This window comes from Schistocerca gregaria, chromosome 4 (genome assembly GCF_023897955.1).
Source record: "Schistocerca gregaria isolate iqSchGreg1 chromosome 4, iqSchGreg1.2, whole genome shotgun sequence".
NCBI lineage: Eukaryota > Metazoa > Arthropoda > Insecta > Orthoptera > Acrididae > Schistocerca > Schistocerca gregaria.
This window is the reverse complement of record NC_064923.1, coordinates 92,705,960-92,726,902: the sequence shown is the minus strand read 5'-3', so window position 1 is coordinate 92,726,902 and position 20,943 is coordinate 92,705,960. Positions and strand designations below refer to the sequence as shown.

At 42.2% G+C, this 20,943-nt stretch overlaps 1 protein-coding gene across 14 annotated transcripts in view; it reads left to right on the top strand.

Annotated features, from left to right (window-relative positions):
• The window catches only part of LOC126365747 (adipokinetic hormone/corazonin-related peptide receptor variant I-like), a 1,043,803-nt gene that overhangs the window by 740,100 nt on the left and 282,760 nt on the right, over positions 1-20,943 (top strand). For 11 of the 14 annotated variants that reach the window (XM_050008214.1, XM_050008209.1, XM_050008210.1 and 8 more), the window contains one exon: positions 11,734-11,985. In XM_050008214.1, coding sequence (XP_049864171.1) covers positions 11,761-11,985 — 225 coding nt within the window. In that variant the 5' untranslated portion in view covers positions 11,734-11,760. Of the gene's footprint in view, positions 1-11,706; positions 11,986-20,943 lie in introns of all 14 variants that reach the window. The other 3 variants (XM_050008213.1, XM_050008219.1, XM_050008217.1) reach the window with 1 other exon arrangement.

Sequence of the window (20,943 nt, the reverse complement as noted above, 5' to 3'; positions counted from 1 at the left end):
GCCAGCGATACGATTCCAAGGATGAGCGAAGTGAAGGTAGTAGTTTTGAGATGAGTGTCATCTTAAAGAAACCAGGCGCAGAGTGGAACGTAATTTGCCTGCGGTGCCCGGAAGAGTGCTGAAGTGGAGGGGGGGGGGGGATGGGAGGAGGGGGCTTAGCGGCTGATTGGCCCCCTTGTGGCGCGATTGGGCCAAACGACCGCCTTCCGCCGCCAAAACCAATCACCTACCGCCCCCCTCTTCCCCCCTCCCCCTCCCCCGCACCGTATTTTCGTGCCTTCGCCGCGGAGTCAATCGAGCAATCGAGGAGTCGGCAGTTGCTGCCTCGCGAGCTCAGCAGGTGCCAACTGTGACGTCACAACGCGTGCGAGTGACGTTTACCATTAAGCAGGGCTGCCAGTGTAGGAAACGCAGGGCGGGGCTAATAGGCAATCTGGGAGCCAGCCCGCCTGCCGCCACAAAGGCGATCTACGCGAGGGGACAGCAACTCCAGTAAAGCGGCTCGGTGACACTGCCCTTTCTCCACGTTGCTACGGCATTCTGCACTATGTGCGCCTCTGCTGAGCACTGCACCAAATCACAGCGCCTCACACGCAACACAGAACAAATACTTCTCGTCCTTCCTGTGAAACAGGAAAATTTATTGACTGCACCCTAAGGGCCCTTCCGCACTGGGACGCCACGGCGAGTCTGTCGAATTGCTGACAGCGTTCAGGAGGGCTTAAAGAGAGCTTTTATTAAATTGGGATTTCAAATATTTTATTTAAACGTTTGAGTTTAGAAAAACGTGCTGAGAAATTGACATGTTTATCAGATAGCTGCCATTTTCTTTTTGTTTTATGGTATTTTCCAAAACCCCATCATGATGCCACCTCATTCCAATATAAGAATTTTCTATTTTTTATAGCTTTCAGTTGTAGAGTCTCTGCAATGCTTCTCGCAAAACAGGACGCGCCACAATACATGTACTGTGACAAGGCCTGCATTCGCCATTTTTAATTTGTTAAGCTATTCTGCTAACATGGATATTTAAACTGAATGAACAGTAACATTCAGTTGCAGCATTCACAATAGGCCCACAAACAAAATTACCGTTACTCCATCCAGTTCGTCTGGCCATAGAAACATCATGCTACCCATGTGAAGCAATGCCGCAACGCTGACCGACTGTAAACTTCAAATGTTAGGAAATTGTTGCGTACATAGTTCCGCGTAGTCAGCGCCTACACAACTTTCCCACTAGAGCGCGCCCCACTAAGCACAACAGCGCAGGTGCAGCGCTCATCCGTCTCCGCACTACGAGATGGCGCTGCCTTAGAGACGGACCAAATTCTGCTTCCACCGATCCACGTATTAATATGTAACGCAGCCAATGAGATTGCTGCTAACGTAGAAGTTATTCTCCTCGCGGATCACACTTGCGCAGTGATACCTGAATGCGTGAGGTATTATAACAAGTGTACAGAGCTCTGATTAGTCAGTCAGCATTTGTCTGAACCAGTCTGTACCAGTCTGCATTAGTCTCTACCAGTCTATAGTCAAGTTTCAGTCTGCACCTAAGAACATTATCATATTCCTGTACATAGCCATGAAGAAAAATGTATAGACACTTTGTCAAGTATCAGAGATATGTCAGAATAAGATTAACGTACCAAGACCAAAGGAACTTCAGATTTTCAATTGTAAATAGCACCCAGAATCAAGTTAAGTAATGTTTATGCTTGTTATTATTTTAATAAATGTTTGTGAAAATTAATCAAGTTCTGTTTAAAGTTGGTCACTGTCAATCTGCTTCTCTAAGCGTGCAAGTGGCATTTCTATCGTCTGACCTAACGGAAAAAGCTAAACACGCAACGATAAAATTACGAGACATATTGCTGACACTCGTCTATTTCGTTAGAGCGACAAGTCAAATAATCTGATGGTGTGTTTACCGAAGGTCTTACAGTACACACACCACAGAAATATTTTTTGAAGTCATTTATTTACAGTATAGAGAAGTGAAACATGGACGATAAACAGTTCAGACAAAAGTAAATTAGATTTCCAAATATTGTTCTGTCCAAGAATGCTCAAGATCAGATGGTTAGATCACATACCAATGAGACGCTATTGTACATCTACACTACATACATTCTGCGCAAGCCAACGTACGGTGCATAGTGGAGGGTACCACGTACCTGGGTACCTAGGCCGTACCGGAGACATGGCGAGATAAGCCCGCACCAAGGGCGAAGGCAGAGAAAGGGTTCAACAAGCGACCAGAAAAAAACAACAAAGACAGTTTAAGAATGAAAGGTACGTGAATTCTGTTATCTCTTATGTTCCTGTCTTCCGCCTACAAAGGCGAAGCGTTTTCGCCTTGTCTGTAACTGTAAATGCACACTGTTGCCACACTGTCACACAGTAGTACAAGTACCACGACAAAGAAACAAATGCTGTGTGACATACGCCTGTCCCCTTCATGGTTTATGTGGGGACGTACCCCGTCTACCCATCTCGCTCATTTTCAGCAACAGACTTGTTACTGCAACTTCGCTATGGTATACCAGAATCTGAAAGGTCAGCGAGCAGACACTGAAGAAGATACACTATTTGACTGAAGGCTTCTGATTTCTGCCGACTGACGACTGGAGCGAGGCTGTTTGAGTTAGAGGACTTCAAAGTATTTGCTAGAATAATAAGCTAAATGGAAAACATATCACACCAATTCATCTCATTTTTTGTCTTGTCAAGGAACGTTTTAAATGAAAGTTCTGGTATCTCATCTCGAAAACTTTGGAGAATTTTGGTGCCAAACGCAGGGTGTTAGGTATATAGGCACAGATATTTTGATAATTAGTACCTTAATATGTGCCCACTTAAGTGCGCCGTCTGATTTTTTTCTCTGTGTCCAACTGTCTTCCCGCAAACATCTTCCTGCAAACACGTCGCATAAATTGCTCCCCAATGTTTTCTGCACAGCCGCTACTGCTCCACGAAATGAACTACGCCTGTCAATACAGATTTCACGTGTGGTGTACATGTGTCCACAGTTCAATACCTGACCTGCTGCCACATGAAGGGCTTGCTTACACAGGTACTAAGCAACGCGAAAATAAACATGAAGGGCTTGCTTACACAGGTATTAAGCAACGCGAAAATAAACATGAAGGGCTTGCTTACACAGGTACTAAGCAACGCGAAAATAAACATGAAGGGCTTGCTTATACAGGTACTAAGCAACGCGATAATAAACATGAAGGGCTTGCTTACACAGGTACTAAGCAACGCGAAAATAAACATGAAGGGCTTGCGTACACAGGTACTAAGCAACGCAAAAATGTACTCGTCCTAGCCGGCCGCGGTGGTCTAGCGGTTCTAGGCGCTCAGTCCGGAACCGCGCGACTGCCTCGGGCATGGATGTGTGTGATGTCCTTAGGTTAGTTAGGTTTAAGTAGTTCTAAGTTCTAGGGGACTGATGACCACAGATGTTAAGTCCCATAGTGCTCAGAGCCATTTGAACCATACTAGTCCTAATAGTTATAGTAAGTCTGCAAATGAAGTAAATACTGATGTAACATTTTGCAAACACTTTCCTCAGTCATCGATAGAAATATCTGCATGTATACCCCTAACGCTCTGTGCACTACAGATACAGCGAAATCAATTAATTGGATAGCTGCTTTCAAGTTCCAGGTGAAAGAGCTGATACGAGAGCATTGACAGGGCTGTTTATTTTGAAGGTTTTTCGAAGTGTGCTTACCCAACCGCCTAGATATTTTTGAGGGTATTTATCACACTACAGCTGACTGCAACGTCCTGTGAGCGCAGAATGAGCAAATTGAAAATGATAAAAACTGCTTACTGTCGAATGTGGGTCAAAAAGTGACTGCCAATAAAATGCGAAATAGCTATTAAGTTTTATTTCATTGATGTAGCAAGGAAATGAAAAGTAGAATTATAATAAAAGTGAGACATTTTCTAGCTCTTTTTATTTTATCATTAGTAATTTATTCACTATTAATAATCTGTCTGTAACAAATAAAGCCGGCCGCGGTGGTCTCGCGGTTCTAGGCGCGCAGTCCGGAACCGTGCGACTGCTACGGTCGCAGGTTCGAATCCTGCTCGGGCATGGATGTGTGTGATGTCCTTAGGTTAGTTAGGTTTAAGTAGTTCTAAGTTCTAGGGGACTGATGACCACAGCAGTTCAGTCTCATAGTGCTCAGAGCCATTTGAACCATTTTTGTAACAAGTAAAAATTTTTCTTTATTATGCATCATGCTAAATCCAGTGTGCAGTAGCTGCCATAAAAACTTAGATATACATTACCCCTTCAACGTTTTGTTAAAAAATCTGAAGAAACGTGTAGTTTATTTACTGCAATGATGATTTCAATTTGTTTTGTCCAAAATCTTATAGCAGTCTGGTTCATTTAAGCAATATTTTATAATAATGCTTCAAGTTGGTTAAAAGTACTTACAAAACTATGTGACTGGCTACACCTGCGTGGATAAATCTGCTGGAAGATAACTGGAGAGAGGGTGGAGAGTGGAAGAGGTAAGCTTAGGCTCTCCTTCCAGGGGCGCAGGATGACCTCGGTACATCTCTGACCATTGCCAGCCATTTCCTTATTTGCTCCACTCGCACGCAGAGCGAGGGGAAAACGGCAGTCTATAAGCCTCCGTAAGAGCCCTGTTTCCTCTCAACTAATTTTAGAGGTCCTTACGAGAAAGTACGGTGCGCTGGCGGCAGTAGAATCGATCTGCAGTCGGCCACGAATGCTCTAAATTTCCGCAACAGTGCCTCCCGAAAAGAGCGTCGTCTTCCCTCCATGCATTGCTATTTGATTCACGAAGTATCTCCATAAAGAAACCTAGCAACACGCCTCAGAAATGCTTCTATATCTTTCTTTAATCAGAGCTGGTGGAAATCCCAAACACTGATGCAGTATTCAAGAATACGCCGTCTCGTTTATAGAAAAACCGCATTTTCCGAAAATTTTCAATAAAAGAGAGTCGAGCATTTACCATTCCTAGTTCCAATCTGACGTCCTCATTGTATTTCATACCACTTTGCAATACTACTCCTATATAATAAATTTATCTTGAAACTCTTCCATTTCGTCCATGTATGCATACAAAAACAACAAAATGGGAATTTTGTGTCCACCTTGATTGAAAACACGATTGTTGTCTATTTATTTATTCCCCAAACTAGTCTCGGTGACAAATATCACCATCATCAGTGGGTTCTTAAAATCTAAAACAAGTAGAAAATATCATAGTTATAAAACATTGTAAAACATTATTATATGTGTAATATTAGTATTTTAAATATTATTTTTGTGAATGCTTCCTTAATAACTTACTTAATATGCGTTGTAGCATGGTTTGTCGCTGTGCGGCATATTTTCAGTGTTATTCTCGTCATAGATCATGTCATCTGCAACTGTGTGAGCGACTGTTAGTAGACAAATAAAAAAACGTGAACTTGTACGTCAGCGTTATACACTTGGAATTGCGGTAGTGTAGTGGACACAGTTTTGGTGTGTACGACCCTGTTGCTTAGTTTATTGTGTACTCACCTTCGTTGGACGGCTCGCGGCTATTTATATACACAGAAAAGCATAATTTACGTACTTCGTTCATAATCCATTACGCCATCTTGCTGCTCTCGTGTGTCGCGAAAAATATATCGCGTGTTGCGAGAAAGCTATGCGGTACATTTCTCGCAACACTCCCGAACAGCAAGATGGCGTAATGTTTTGGATTATGTACGAAGTACGAAAATTATGTTTTTCTGTGTATAAGATAACGTCCGTACACAACAAACTAACAGCCTAGTACAGACCAAACCTGTATCCACCACAATAGTGCAATCCCAATTGTATAACACTAGCATACGTAAGTTCACGTTTTTGCATTTTCTTACTAACTGTGTCACCACTTTGAGCACCTTTGAATGTTATACTCCTGGTCAATGGTACAGGAGAGACAAAGTCAATTTTGTGTTTTGTTTTTAGTTGATTTTCATTTGTTTTCTGAGAACTCCAGCAAGTGGACGAGTTTGGGTCCCGGGCTCAAAGTCAGTGTTGTGTTTTGTAGTTAGTACCGTTGTGTTTCAGTCAATGGTACAATGTGATACATTTTTGAATAGGTCTTTATGAGAGGAAATGAATCACCGAATAAAAAATACAGGGTGCCATTTAAAAAAAGTCATACCGCTGTTCATATCTTTGTAAAAAACAAAGCTACAACGAAGGCAAATATGCTGACGGCTAAAGAACAGTTGCTTGAAACATTTTGTAATTTGCATCTGGACAAACAGTTAAATCTTTCCGGTCTCATACCTCGCGTGATAGAAAGGTAGGGTTCACTGTTACGGATAGCCCTTGGACTAGGGACCGTTTGTATACCCAAGAGAAGAATCGTGTTATTGTATCGACCCGTCAGTACCATACAGCGTCAAAGTTTGAATATTTGCACACTTCCTGCAGCTTAGGCAAATGGAGCAAGTCGATTGGTTCTTTTTGCTTCATATGTGGTCTATGGCGCGTCTTAAGTGCTTTATGCAGGCACCGTTTAGTTCATGGTCGGTTCCTGAGAAGAAGCCAAAAAAAAGAAGAAGCAGTTTGTGAACCAAACCCGAGCCGCGACTTCCGAAACGGCTGTACAAAGCAGTTGGGTGTAATTTTTGTAACATATTCCTAGAATCCCATCCTCGAACGAACTTGAAAATTTTCTTGATATCTTCATCCGTTTCCGAGGTACACAGGTTAAAGGTTACCCTTGTTGATCACGGAAAATACGCACGTGAAACCCGGTGTTGAGACGAAAACGTAGATTATAAAATGACGTAGCACGGAGAAATATACTTATTTATCATCAGAAGGGTTCTTGGTAAGCCACATTCCAGTAGAGGAACACATGCAGAATTTTTGTGTACGTATAATCCGGTCTGAGGTGTACAATTAGTATTGCGATACTTCACTTTCACATAAGTAAACTATCAAAGTTTTACTGACTCATAAAATTCTTTTCATATGAGTGATATACCCTGCCGAATCAGGCAAGAAAGTGAACCAGCGGGAAAATCTTCTGTTGGCGCGAAAAAAAGGCTAATATGCTACTGTTGAAAAAAAATCTGACTGAAAATTGGGGTACCAGGTAAATTAGTCTATCTTCCTCGGCACTTTTGAAAATTTTCACAAAAAATTTTAATATCCGTATGTATTCGCGCTATTTTATGATGAGAGACAACAATACAGTGATAGAGTGGGAAAGAGACTTAAAAGCAATGAATATAGAACGATGGAGAGCGGTTGTGGTGCAGAAAGGACGAGGAGAAACTGACAATGTGGAAAGAAGGAGACGGTCACAATGACAGGGGAACAGAGTTGACTGTGAGAGAACAGGAGTAGAAAAAGAATGAAGGGGACAGTGGCAGTAGGAGAAGAATAAAGAGAAGGATAAAGTAGAAGTGGGTGAGAGCCAGTGATAATGAGAGACAGAGTTTATGACGATGGCAACATAGAAGAGACAGACAGTGGCAGTGAGAAGAGACAGAGTGAAGAGAAGGAATGGATAAGATAGTAGAAGTAAGAAAGAACAAGAGGGAGACAGTGACAGTGAGAGAGGCCAGTAATAGTAGCAGTAGTAGTAGCAGCAGTACAGAGCGAACGAGAGTGACTGTAAGACAGGCGACAGTGTCAGTTAGAGACTCATAAAGTTGGGCTGAATGAGTGAGTGAGAAAGAGCAAATGGGTGTGAGCGAGTTACAATTAGGGAAGCTTGAAGGAGTGAGAGCTAAGTTTTATGCTAAAAAGAGAGCGAATACGTTCGCATGCCAATATTTTTGAAAATATTTTTTAAATTGCTGTGGAAGGTCCAACACTTACTCTACTTTCCGTATCCGGACAAGACACATAAATTCTCTTCTTCCAAGTCTCTGCAGCTTTACTGGCCTTGTCACTGCGAAAAAAGAGATTTTCCGCTGTGCAAACAAACTCCATCTGTGGACACATGAGCAGATGTTCAATCGTCTGTGTTTCTGCAGATTAAAACTGGTCATCTTCAGAGTAGCCTACGTTAACCATGTTTACTTGGCATTTTGCGTCTCCTGTTATTAATATGTTCAGTGCTCCTGTACTTGCTGTCCTTGTGTGATTTCCTCTTTGGGGTGTAGGTTCGCATTTTGCAGAGAGTCCAACGATCAAGAAAATTCAAATTTCTCTGAGCACTATGGGACTTAACATCTGAGGTCATCAGACCCCTAGAACTTAGAACTACTTAAACCTAACTAACCTAAGGACATCACACACACCCATGCCCGAGGAAGGATTCGAACCTGCGACCGTATCGGTCGCGCGGTTCCAGACTGAAGTGCCTAGAACCTCTCGGCCACACCGGCCAGCAACCATCAAGATAGGCGGCGGATAAGGGGTCGGGCTTCTAGCGGTACTGTCCATTGTATAAAGTTCTTCCTTGACTTAAGACGAGTTGGAATAGTTTGTGGTTATACATTAATTGCCGTGGGTAGATTTTCTCCTTTTTCCTCTCAGTTTGACTGGCTACTCTGCGTCTGATATTTGATGGTGCCATGGCAGCAAGTGGGCAAACTTTGTGGACAGTTGTAGACCACAGGTATCCGGTGAAAATCCTGACAGCCTCATTTAAAGTATGTCTACTTGTTTCGAATGGCTAGACGCCTCCCATACTGGAGCCACATATTCTCCGGCTACAAAGCAGAGTCTCATTGCTGATGATCGAAGAACTGCAGGCTGCGGTTGTTGAACCAGTCAGTTGACGTATTATATTGTTTCTTGCACACATTTTCCTTTTAGATTATTGAAATACTCTCTAAATGATAGCGTACGGTCTAGGGTGACTTTCAAGTAATTTGGTTTGGTGCAGTGTTGTTGTCTAACCACTATCCATTCTATTTCCGACTGTACTGAACCTCTGCGAATGATTGCTGTAGAGCGAACAAAATAGTGCGTACTGTGGAAACGTTGAACCGCCAGTGGGAAACATCGGGAGATAGAATGAGGCAGTTGGTACCCCACTTTTCAGTCAGGTTCTTTTAAACAGGAGCGTATTCGCCCCTTTTGTGCTCTGATAGGAGCATTTTTCTGTTGCTTCATTTATGGGTGGATAATCAAAAACTAATAAAACCAACATATTTGCAGTTGTACATCTTCAACCATTAGAGCTTTACAAGCTTAAATTGAAATGTTTGACACATTAGCTGATTTGTAAAGTAATCGACGTTTGAAGCTGTTTCATACGTGGATGTTTGATTCTTTAAAGAATCGTGGGTAAACTGACAATAAATAATTAAGGTTTTGATTAGAATGATCCTCGTATACGCACTTTTGGATAAATAAAACTTGTCCCACATGTGTATGTGCAGTAGTTTTCGAGAACATCCAGAGAGGCAAAGAAGTAATATCCTAAAATTTTTGATTTATCAAATACTTGGCCCAACTTGTTTTCTTTAAACTCCAGACACGAAAGGTTTCAACAGAAGTTGTAGGAAAAAAAAAACGATTTCAATAACGTTAATTGAAAGTATATGAAAGTGTCAGATAATCTGCTTTTATTAATACCATAGCACAGGAGAATTCACTTTAAACCGGAAAAACAAAGTTCAGTGTTAAGGAAGTTGTACAGTGTGCATACAATTTCACAATACATTCACAATAAATGTTCAAAATTGTTTCCACCGAGTACAATGCATTTAGTAGCACATGTAGGAACAGATTTAGTTGCTCGTTCAAGTTTCACACAGTTGTTCTTAATTTCGTCTATTGCATTCATAATGCGAGCAAGCAATGTCTCACATGTATTGACTTTGTCCTCATAAACAATGTCTTTCATCCACCGCCATACACCAAAACCCATTGGTGTTAAATCGGGCGATCTGGGTGGCCACTAACGTGTATGACAACGACCAATGCATTTCTGTTGTTAGTGTGTCTCTCACTGAACAGTACAGAAAACTAACTCATTGCAAGGTTAGGAAACAACTGAAACAACTCACTGTTTCTGACAATGACATAAACGTTTCTACATTGTTAGTGGAAAGTAAACAAATTTACTTATATAATAATCTATGCTTCTCTGGATGTTCTGAAAAACTACTGCAGATACACGTCTAGGACATGTTTTATTAGATTCGCCAGACCAATAACAAGAAAATAAATGTAAATTGTGCTTTATTTATCCTCATACAGTTTTGAAATGGCTTCGTTTTAGGGAAGTTGCTAAATGTCAGGCAAAATATTTTATTAGCCGTAACTCTGTAACTAAACATTTGCAGATCTGTGTTTATTTATTTATTTATGCATTTATTTTACCTGGCAAGATTAGGGCCTTCAGGCCCTCTCTTACACCTAACCAGGCATACTCAGATTGAACGAGTTACAGTTTCTACATAACGTTAAGGAAATATATCCTATTATGCAGTATTGATGTTAAAGAAAAAAAATAGATATTATAACAGTAGTACAATGATAATTATAACAATAAAAAATAATTATAACAACAACAATAATAATAATAATAATAATAATGACTATGTATATGAAAGTAAACATACTTTTCTTTTCTGAATGTCAGTCCCATTGTTAGTGGGAATTTTCTCGTTATGTTCTTGCAGCTTGTGAGTTATTCTCATCGAGCAGAGACATAAGACGATAGAATGGGGTGAGAGAGATATATAAGAGGTAGATAGGTTAGAGGAAGAGAAATAGAACGGTAAAATTCGAAGCTGTGATGGAGATGAGAAAGAAAGAGATGGAAGGGGCACAACAATGGTGGCTATACCGTCCCTAATATGTAAGTCTTGAGTTCCCTCTTGAATGTTGAGTAGTTCTGGATAAGATGAAGATCACATGGGAGCGCGTTCCATAGTCGTATGGCTGAGATGGAGAATGACACAGAGAAAGATTTTGTGTTATGTAAAGGTACAGCCAAGATGATAGACGTATCCGATCTGGTGTTGCGATTGTGGAATGATGATAGGTGTTTAATGTGAGAAGATAAGTATTGGGGGCACCAGTGGCTAAGAAATCGATGAAGTAAGCACATCGTGTGGAGATCGCGTGCCTTATGTGGGCGTATCCAACCTAGCTGGGAGTATGAAGGACTGATATGATCATACAACCGAATATTGCACACGTATCTAACGCAAGCATTCATCACTAGCTCGAGGCATCTGGAATTTTCACTATTTGTGCCGTGTTGAACTACATCGCAGTAGTAAAGATTAGGCAAGACTAGTGTTTGGACTAATTTTTGTTTAACATGGGTTGGAAATATTTTTCTAAATTTTTGAAATGCATGTAGGGAGGAGAGCGATTTCCGGCAAGCTGTGACTGTTTGTTCTTCCCATTTTAGGTGTTCATCCAAGATTATTCCAAGGTCTTTTACTGTTTTTTGGTATGGTAGTTGGGTACCATTGAGGAGTATTTTAGGGACTGTTTCGCGAAAGTACCGGCTGATTAACTTTGGGTGAGATATAAGTATGATCTGGGATTTCTTGGGGTTTAGTTTCAGACCTAGGTTCTGTGCCCATTATATGAACTTCTTTGTTTAATTTTACTTGTCGAATAACATGCTAAAATATTTGCATATCTTCGTGAATCACCCTGTATTAGCTTCCTACACGCGGAGCATAACTCGCGCTTCCCGCACGCCGCGGCGTTGCCAGAGTTAATCGCAGCAGCTGCGCCTCCCGGCCGTGTTGCAGGACTGAGCTCCAGCCACTAGAGTGAAGATGGCGGGCCTCGAATCGGAGAACCTGTGGTCGCAGAGCAATAACAGCGTGCTGCCGGAGGACATGAAGTTCAACGACGGCCACGTCGTCTCCATCGCGACGTACAGCGTGCTGATGGTGGTGTCGGCAGCGGGCAACCTCACCGTGCTCTTCATCATCCTACGCCGGCGTGCGCGCTCCAGGGTCAACCACATGCTGATGCACCTCGCCATCGCCGACCTACTGGTGAGTGCGCCTGCCTTCTGTCTCTCTCTCTCCTCTGCAACAGGTGCACGTATGCCGCTAAAGTCTGGGTCTAAAACAGCCACAACCTTCTTCCCCACAACCACTGGACATAAATGAATGCTCATAGCCATCTTGAAGTCGGATCTGCCGGGTGTACATGTATGCCCAAAGCCATCTGGGCACTCTAACTGTTGGGCGTATATGTATGCCCATAGCTCCAAAAGATTTAAGTCACACTGTATGATCTACTTGATTTCATATCGACAGCTTTATTTATGAACCAGGGAATTGAATAAAAAGTATGGGAAAAATTTCAATGTGTAAGCACCAACCAGAGTCAAGATCCTTTTATAATCCGAGTTTGTTCTGCAAATACTTTAGAATAATATAAGAGAAGATCTAATAACTGCTATTTACGTGACGATGTTAAGTTTTCCACTTCATGCAGTTTCTGGTAAACTCGCACTTGTATTATCATTACTTGCATGGCCCAGACAGGAGTTGTTTGTACCTTACCGATGGATTGCGTACATGATATATCCGTTCTGTCTTCAGTATCATACGTGACTCCCTTCCTGCTTCATCAGCTCAGTTTGGATGAAAGATCCATGAATCTGGAAAGTGACATGACCCATAGAAAAATATGATATGGTGTCCTTTTCACGGAAGAAGTCAAGCCCTAAGATGCTATTGATTATTGAATCTTCAATAGCCAGCGACGTACCTTCTTCTGCTACATTTCTTAGTGTAATTAACATCCTTGTCTCTATCCGTACATTCCGGGGTTTTGTAGCAACAGCCCCTATGTCCCCATGGTCTCGAAATTGTTCCTGGCAAAACAGGTAGCTCAGTGCGTTCTGAAATCTTGCGGAAAAAGCTAGCAGAGACACCATTATTATATCATAGCACTTTCAATGCTGTGGATGTCTATACATGTCCTGCTACGCCATTTCCTAGGTACAGTGGAAGTGTAAACGTATGCTACTTGGATTTTCCTACAGTGCTATGCACGGCTGAATTCATCCTGAGTTCCTAACCTCTCACTGCTGCGGACGAGTTACTTCCATATATTGTTGAAAAAAAGTTTCGAGTAGTCATCACACAACAATACGTGCCGCATTGCATGCTATTATTTGTAAAAGAACGTTCCGATATTTTGAACCGTTTATGAGATATTATGATTGTTATGAACACAAGATTCGCAATGCACGACTATCCTTCGGATATGATACCCAATAAATCGAGAGCAAAATCAGCTTTTCTTCTGCTGTCAACCTAAAATAAAATTTCGATGTTTTATCTACTTTTCGTTCACTGCAATGTCTGAGATACAATCAAACACACTCAAAGTTTATATAAAATGTTTTTACCTCTGCAAATTTTTTGAAATTTCGCGCAAGGTTTCATGTAATTTGATGCAATGCAATAACTCTGGCATCAGTTAATGTTCAGTCCTTTATCAAGCGAAGATATCAGATTGCAAGATGTGCAAAAATCAAAGTTTCTTAAAAACAGATGATAAGTGTTTCGTGGCAACTGGCAAATCCACATGGATGGAACTGGTCCCTTCGCACCCAACCATCAATCGGAAATATGAGAACGAAATGGGATAATGTTCTCCTCTCAGTTTTCAATAAAACATCCATATTATACTAATCTACACGTCATTCACTGCAATGAATGAGCAAATATCAACCACATGCCAGGCTTACACAATGTATTTTTACCTCTACGAATTCTTCAAAATTTAGTAAAATGTTTTACTTAATTTTATGTAGTGCAGTAAGTATGATGTATAATGAAAACAAATTCTGTTCTTTATGGAGTGAAGATGTCTGACAGTAAGATGTGCAAAACTCGAACTTTTTCATCTAATAGTTTCCGAAAAATCGGATGACAAGTATTTCATATCGGCAGGAACGCGATCTCCGGGCACAGGCACAAACATTTGGTGAATAGTATAGCCTTAACAAACAAAAAAACAAAAAAAAAAAACCACCTCATCACGGAATGCAAAGAGTTCGTCTGTAGAAGAGAAAGTGTTAAGAATCTTACTGTGCTATTTTGGCTAATGCAGCTCTTGAATACAATCCACGGTCACTTTTGGTTTATGGTGGTGCTGGCTGGTTTTGGTTCCACTGCAGTGATTCTGAGCTGTGTTGTGGCTTGGGTTGTATCTCTGAGTATATTGATTGTATCAAACATGATTAGGTCTGAAGTGATTACTGTAGTTACTTGCCTGGTCATTACTTCCAAACGCAGGTGTGTTATTATTGTGAACAGACTGCTTCACAACTGCTGCCTGCACCAAATGATTGTTGTTTCATGCATGACTCGGTACTGTGCCATTCTAATTAAATCCGCTTTGAAAGAAGCGAGTTGCATGGTATCAGTACAATCAACAGCACTAAGAAATCGTTCTAAATTGCTTTTTTCACATGTCAAAGCCTTTCATCCATATCCATCAGGAAATATGCCTTGAGATTCCTTAAAATGTGTGCAGAAGAGGTTAATCCCAGGACTGTGACTTGTTGAGATACTCTGTGATTCCAACTGTGGAACAAAATCGGCTCAGCACTGAAAACCTCTTTGCATAATAATTTTTGTTTACTCCATGATCAGTATTTAGACATAAATGCTTGTTTAAAAGCTTCATATGTTGTACAAGACTCCATCATTTCAGTTTCCCGTAGGTCACCTTCTCATGGTATATATCGGGATACGTAGAGGTACATAATGCAGGAACAGGGAGGAAACGTGGTGCAGCATTAAACGTCTGGTGAATCTGGACGTGAATAAGACTGATTTATTGAATTTGCTAGTCTTTCAGTAGCAGAGTAATACCAGTGCTGCTGCACTTTTCATACCAAATTGATATGCGAATTAATTAAATTAATCAATTAATTCCCCAGATGACGTGTTTTTCCCAGCCGGCAAGTTAGTCCCTGCCTGCTCCCCCCCTCCCCTCCCCTCCGCCACCTACCTTATTGGCTGGAATTTCTAATTTTGGCACGAGTTTCTAATTTTGATGGAAAATCCAAAAAACGGTGAGAATTTCACAAATGGCGGCAATTTCGTTGCCACAAGGCTGTGCCGACGTCCAACCCCACCCCCAACCCAGGAATTGGCAGAAAATTCAAGATGGTGGTGTCCTTTCTAGACACAAGCTGCGGTCCTCCTGTACGGAAATCCCAAATGCACCCCCCAACATGTGGAAACTATCCAGCAGCACGAGAGGCAGGTTAGGTTAGTGTACTTTATTTAATCTGAGTGGGAAACTGAAGTAAAGATAAGTAATTACATAAGATAAGTAATTACATAGTTACTAATAAAGATCATCCTAATTACACATTTATATGCTTATCGCTACACAAGGAGGTTCTGAAATCGGGACACAGCTCAAAAATTGGCGATGTCATTACACAGAATGATCCCTTAACTTACTAGCTGGCAGGAGAAAAGGCTGGAGTGGGCGGTATTATCTTTATTTTTGACAGTAAATATGTTCAACTGACGAAATGTTGGTGTCGGACAGAGAGGAGTTTAATAAGTGTATTAGCTGTAATGTACGATGTTTGACATTGTAGATCACTACAGACGGCTTCCACTGCATTGCCCAACAATCACCCTGCATCCTTGGTTCTGAAAATTCAGGAAGGCCAATACTGTTGTAAAATGCTTCGCTGTTCTAATTAGACATTGAAAGCGTCGTAAAAAAAAAAAAGACTGGCACTCATAATCAACAGGTTATAATGCAATGCAACACATGTACTGGAGATTGTGAAAAATCGTTGTAATAACCTAGATAACGCAAAAACCAACCGAAAAAGACTGCACAAGGAAAGGGGAGTGTTCGCTTTCATGTGAGGTCATAAACTAACCAGCTCAGAGACAGTCTTACCTCCCCCCCCTCCCCTTACCACCCTCATTCCTGCCCCTCCTCACTATAGATAGGGATACAGGCCTGTTCTATCATGTCGCTGATGGTCCACAAAGAGATCCATATGGTGTCTGCGGCATCGCCATATACGGACATATGTTGATTCGATATTTGATGCACAATTTCAACCGCGCGATCGCTGGATCCCAAGCCGTGCAGGCCACCGCCTCTCTTCAGTATGTTATTTGGTGATTTTTATTTCAATACCTTCTTTAACTACACAATCCTAGAAACGGTTTGTGCGAGCTAAGATGGATGTTTCGTCAAATTTTATCCGGTGTCCGTTTTCTGAAACAGATTTCTCGTTGCAGCGTACGCGATGAAACATCTCAAGCTCCCTCGTGCGATGTTCCACAATGCACACTGTTTGTCCAGTATACGACTGGCTACACTCGCAAGGTATCTTGTAGACACCACGTGTTTCTGAGATCTGTTACGTCTTTAACTGGTCTCAGTAATTGAGGGATTTTCGTCGGCTGCCCGAAGATCGATTTGATCTTGTGTAGCTTCAGCAGGCAACTTATCTCGCCCGACGTGGAGCCACAGAACGGCAAGAAAACAAGTTTCTTTTCCTGATCCGCGCGAATCTCTTCTTGAAATGACTTCATTTATTTAATGGACGTTATAGCCGTTGTTCCTGGAGACCTTGCGTAGGTGGTTTCGCCTGTGGGGCAGGTTATGAGGGTCCCGTATCGTTCTTGCACGATGCACCAGTGTTTGTAAAACCGTGCGCTACTCTACCAGGTGCACTGCGTGCAGGTATAGATCGGCGTGGGTGGGTTTTCTATAGACGCTGTGGCCAAGGCATCCAATTCGTTTGCGCCGAGAGATTCTGCATTTTTACAATATCTTGATTGTTACCCATCTCATTTAGACGATTTAGGATTGCCTAGCAGTTAAAAGAATAAGTTGTCGTAAAGTTTCAACCATCAGGTCAGGAAAGGGTGGACTGACATTAGGCTTATCGCTAATGTGTCCCATTTCCTAGGCATCCTTTAGATTAGATTGCTGTTGTTGAGCCATGTTCTATTGTGATCGATTCTTCACCTTACCATATAAATACCCCACTATATCTGATAACACATCCTAACATGTGGGGATGTTCATTCTTAATAGCGACACTCACACCTTAAAACTAACATAACACACATATATGACAAACAAGAATACACCCACAATCAAATTCACACTAATTCAAGAACAATTACTTAGATGGGTGTGAAATACTATTGCCTTACTATTAACAGAAATCCATAATTATGACACAGGAAGACAAAATCTTTATCTACCACTATGTGGTACCAGTGAAGCTTGCACCAAAAGTCGCGAGTTGTCTTCCACATCCGCCATCTAAAATATTTCAAAATTTTACCAGATTGAAGTTTGTAAGTGTCCCTGATTGGTGTTGGGAGTAGTGCAACAGACGTTGTGGATCTATAGAGTTTAGAAAACATAACTTGCATATTTCGATTAGATAACAACTCATTGCTGTATGATGTATTTCAAAAACTCGAACTTCTCCTCTGAATGACTGCAGGCTCTGATCATACCATAATTAACGATGTACATTGGAAATTACAATTGAAATCACACCAATGGCCTATCGGTACCTCATCGAATTGTTGCATCTTGAGATGCTAAAAATTAGAATTCGTAATACAATAAATATTGAGATAAACATGTGATCTGGTGAATTACTGATGAATCAATATATTAGTAAGTCAAAGTAAGTCATATTAAGAATCATTTACAACCACATCCCACTGTGCTTATTTTACGATAGCTGGTGGAAGAAAGACAGAACGAACAGTCACGCTTTGCCTTCTTTTATTACACGGACAACTCAAATATGAGTATTGGCTCTTTGACCACAAATCTTTACACAAAAAATTTTACATAGAAAGTACAAAGCTCCCTGCCGCAGTTGGATAAGCAGCTGCAGCAGCAAGTCTTTTACCCCTAGCTTACATAGTTTAGTTCTTAATTTCTTTGCGTGTTTTTGGGTACTTGCATTGCTTAATTCATATATTTCGGGCGTATTATAGTATTTAAGAGTTGTAGCATCGCGCTTTAGTGTTTACTTGGTACATTCTTACTTAATTTGCGTGTGAGTTTCGTATAGGAGGTGTAATTTCGAGTTTTAGTTACTGTAATCGTAAATTCAGGCAGATTGTAGCGCAGTCGTTAGGCATTTGTACAGGTTAGTTGATACATTCTTTGCGTGTTTCTAGGCACGGACTCGTGTTTCAGTAACTGTTGTTCAACATCGATTAGAATGGAGAGGGACTGCGATTGCTGTGTTCGGATGAGGGCTGAGTTGGCATCCCTTCGCTCACAGCTGCAAGCGGCGCTGACTTCGGTCGCGCACCTTGAGGCTGTTGCCAATGGGCACCACTGTGGGGAGCCGGGTATCACGGGGATGTCAGCCTCGTCCCGTCTGTCCCCAGACCGGTCTGCCGCTGTGGTTGCCCCGGTTCTGCCCGCAGTGGGGCTGTGCATTCGCCTGTGGTTGATTGGGAGGTCGTTCCAAGGCGTGGCAGGCAGCGAAAGACGTCCCCGGAGGCTGATCAGAAAGCCTCCCCTGTGCGTCTGACAAACAGGTTTCAGGCACTGTCTCTGGCTGAGCCAGATGCAGCTGCCTGCCCTGTTTCAGAGGATCATTCTCAGCCTTCAAGGTCCGGGCAATCGCAGAGGGTGGGCTTATTGGTAGTTGGGAGCTCCAATGTTAGGCGCGTAATGGGGCCCCTTACAGATATGGCGGCTAAGGAAGGGAAGAAATCCAGTGTGCAATCCGTGTGCATTCCGGGAGGAGTCATTCCTGATGTGGAAAGGGTCCTTCCGGATGCCCTGAAGAACACAGCGTGCAGCCAGCTGCAGGTGGTGGCACATGTCGGCACTAATGACGTGTGTCGCTTTGGATCTGAGGAAATTCTCTCTGGATTCCAGCAGCTATCTGATTCGGTGAAGGCTCCCTGTCTTGCTTACGAGATGAAGGCAGAGCTCACCATCTGCACCATCGTCAACAGAACCGACTACGGACCTTTGGTGCAGAGCCGGGTGGAATGTCTGAATCAGAGGCTCAGACGGTTTTGCGACCGTGTTGGCTGCAGATTCCTTGACTTGCGCCATACGGTGGTGGGGTTTCGGGTTCCGCTGAATAGGTCAGGAGTTCACTACACTCAGCTGGCGGCTACACGGGTAGCGGAGGCTGTGTGGCGTGGACTGGACGGTTTTTTAGGTTAGAAGGCCTCGGGAAAGTACGGGATGGGCTGCAATGTCAAAGGCTGCATGGCAAATACAGGACGTGTTTGGATCAAGGAACAGTCGGAATTATAGTTGTAAATTGTTGTAGTTGTGTTGGAAAAGTCCCTGAGCTTCAAGCGCTAATAGAAAGCACAGAAGCTGATATCGTTATAGGTACAGCAAGCTGGCTAAAGCCTGAAATAAGTTTTGCAGAAATTTTTACGAAGTCTCAGACGGTGTTCATGAAAGATAGATTAGGCAGAATTGGTGGTGGAGTGTTTGTGTCTGTCAGCAGTGGTTTATCTTATAGTGAAGTCGAAGTAGATACTCCGTGCGAATTGGTATGAGCGAAGGTGGTTGTGCTGAAAAGTCCCTGAGCTTCAAGCGCTAAGTTAATAATTGGCTCCTTCTACTGACCCTCAGACTCCGATGATACAGTTGCGGAACAGTTCACGGAAAGTTTGAGTCTCCTAGCAAATAAAACCCCACTCATACGGTTATAGTTGGTGAGGACTTCAACCTTCCCTCGATATGTTGGCAAAAATACTTGTTCAAAACCGGTGGTAGGCAGAAAACATCTTCCGAGATTGTCGTAAATGCTTTCTCCGAACCCACGCGAATTGTAAATGGTTGCGAAAACACACTTGACCTCTTAGCCACAAACAATCCAGAGCTAATAGAGAGTATCATGACTGATACAGGGATTAGCGATCACAAGGTCGTTGTAGCTAGGTTCAATACCGTTTCTTCCAAATCCATCAGAAACAAAGACAAAATAATTTTATTTAAAAATGCGGATAAATTGTCACTAGAAGCCTTCCTAAAAGACAATCTCCATTCCTTCCGAACTGACTATGCAAATGTAGACGAGATGTGGCTCAAATTCAAAGATATAGTAACAACAGCAATTGAGAGATTCATACCTCATAAATTGGTAAGAGAAGGAACGGATCCGCCGTGGTACACAAAACAGGTCCGAACGCTGTTGCAGAGGCAACGGAAAAAGTATGCGAAGTTCAGAAGAACGCGAAATCCCGAAGATTCGCTAAAATTTACAGACGAGCGAAATTTGGCACGGACTTCGATGCGAGATGCCTTTAATAGGTTCCACAACGGAACATTGTCTCGAAATTTGGTATAACATCCTAAGAAATTCTGGTCGTATGTAAAGTACACAAGCGGCAAGACGCAGTCAATACCTTCGCTGCGCAGTGCCGATGGTACTGTTAACGACGACTGTGCCGCTAAAGCGGAGTTATTGAACGCAGTTTTCCGAAATTCCTTCACCAGGGAAGGCGAATGGAATATTCCAGAATTTGAAACACGAACATCTGCTAGCATGAGTTTCTTAGAAGTAGATACCTTAGGGGTTGCGAAGCAACTCAAATCGCTTGATACGGTCAAGTCTTCAGGTCCAGATTGTATACCGATTAGGTTCCTTTCAGATTACGCTGATACAATAGCTCCCTACTTAGCACTCATATACAACCGCTCGCTCACCGATAGATCTGTACCTACAGATTGGAAAATTGCGCAGGTCGCACCAGTGTTTAAGAAGGGTAGTAAGAGTAATCCATCTAACTACAGACCCATATCATTGACGTCGGTTTGCAGTAGGGTTTTGGAGCATATACTGTATTCAAACATTATGAATCACCTCGAAGGTAACGATCTATTGATACGTAATCAGCATGGCTTCAGAAAACATCGCTCTTGTGCAACGCAGCTAGCTCTTTATTCACGCGAAGTAATGGCCGCTATCGACAGGGGATCTC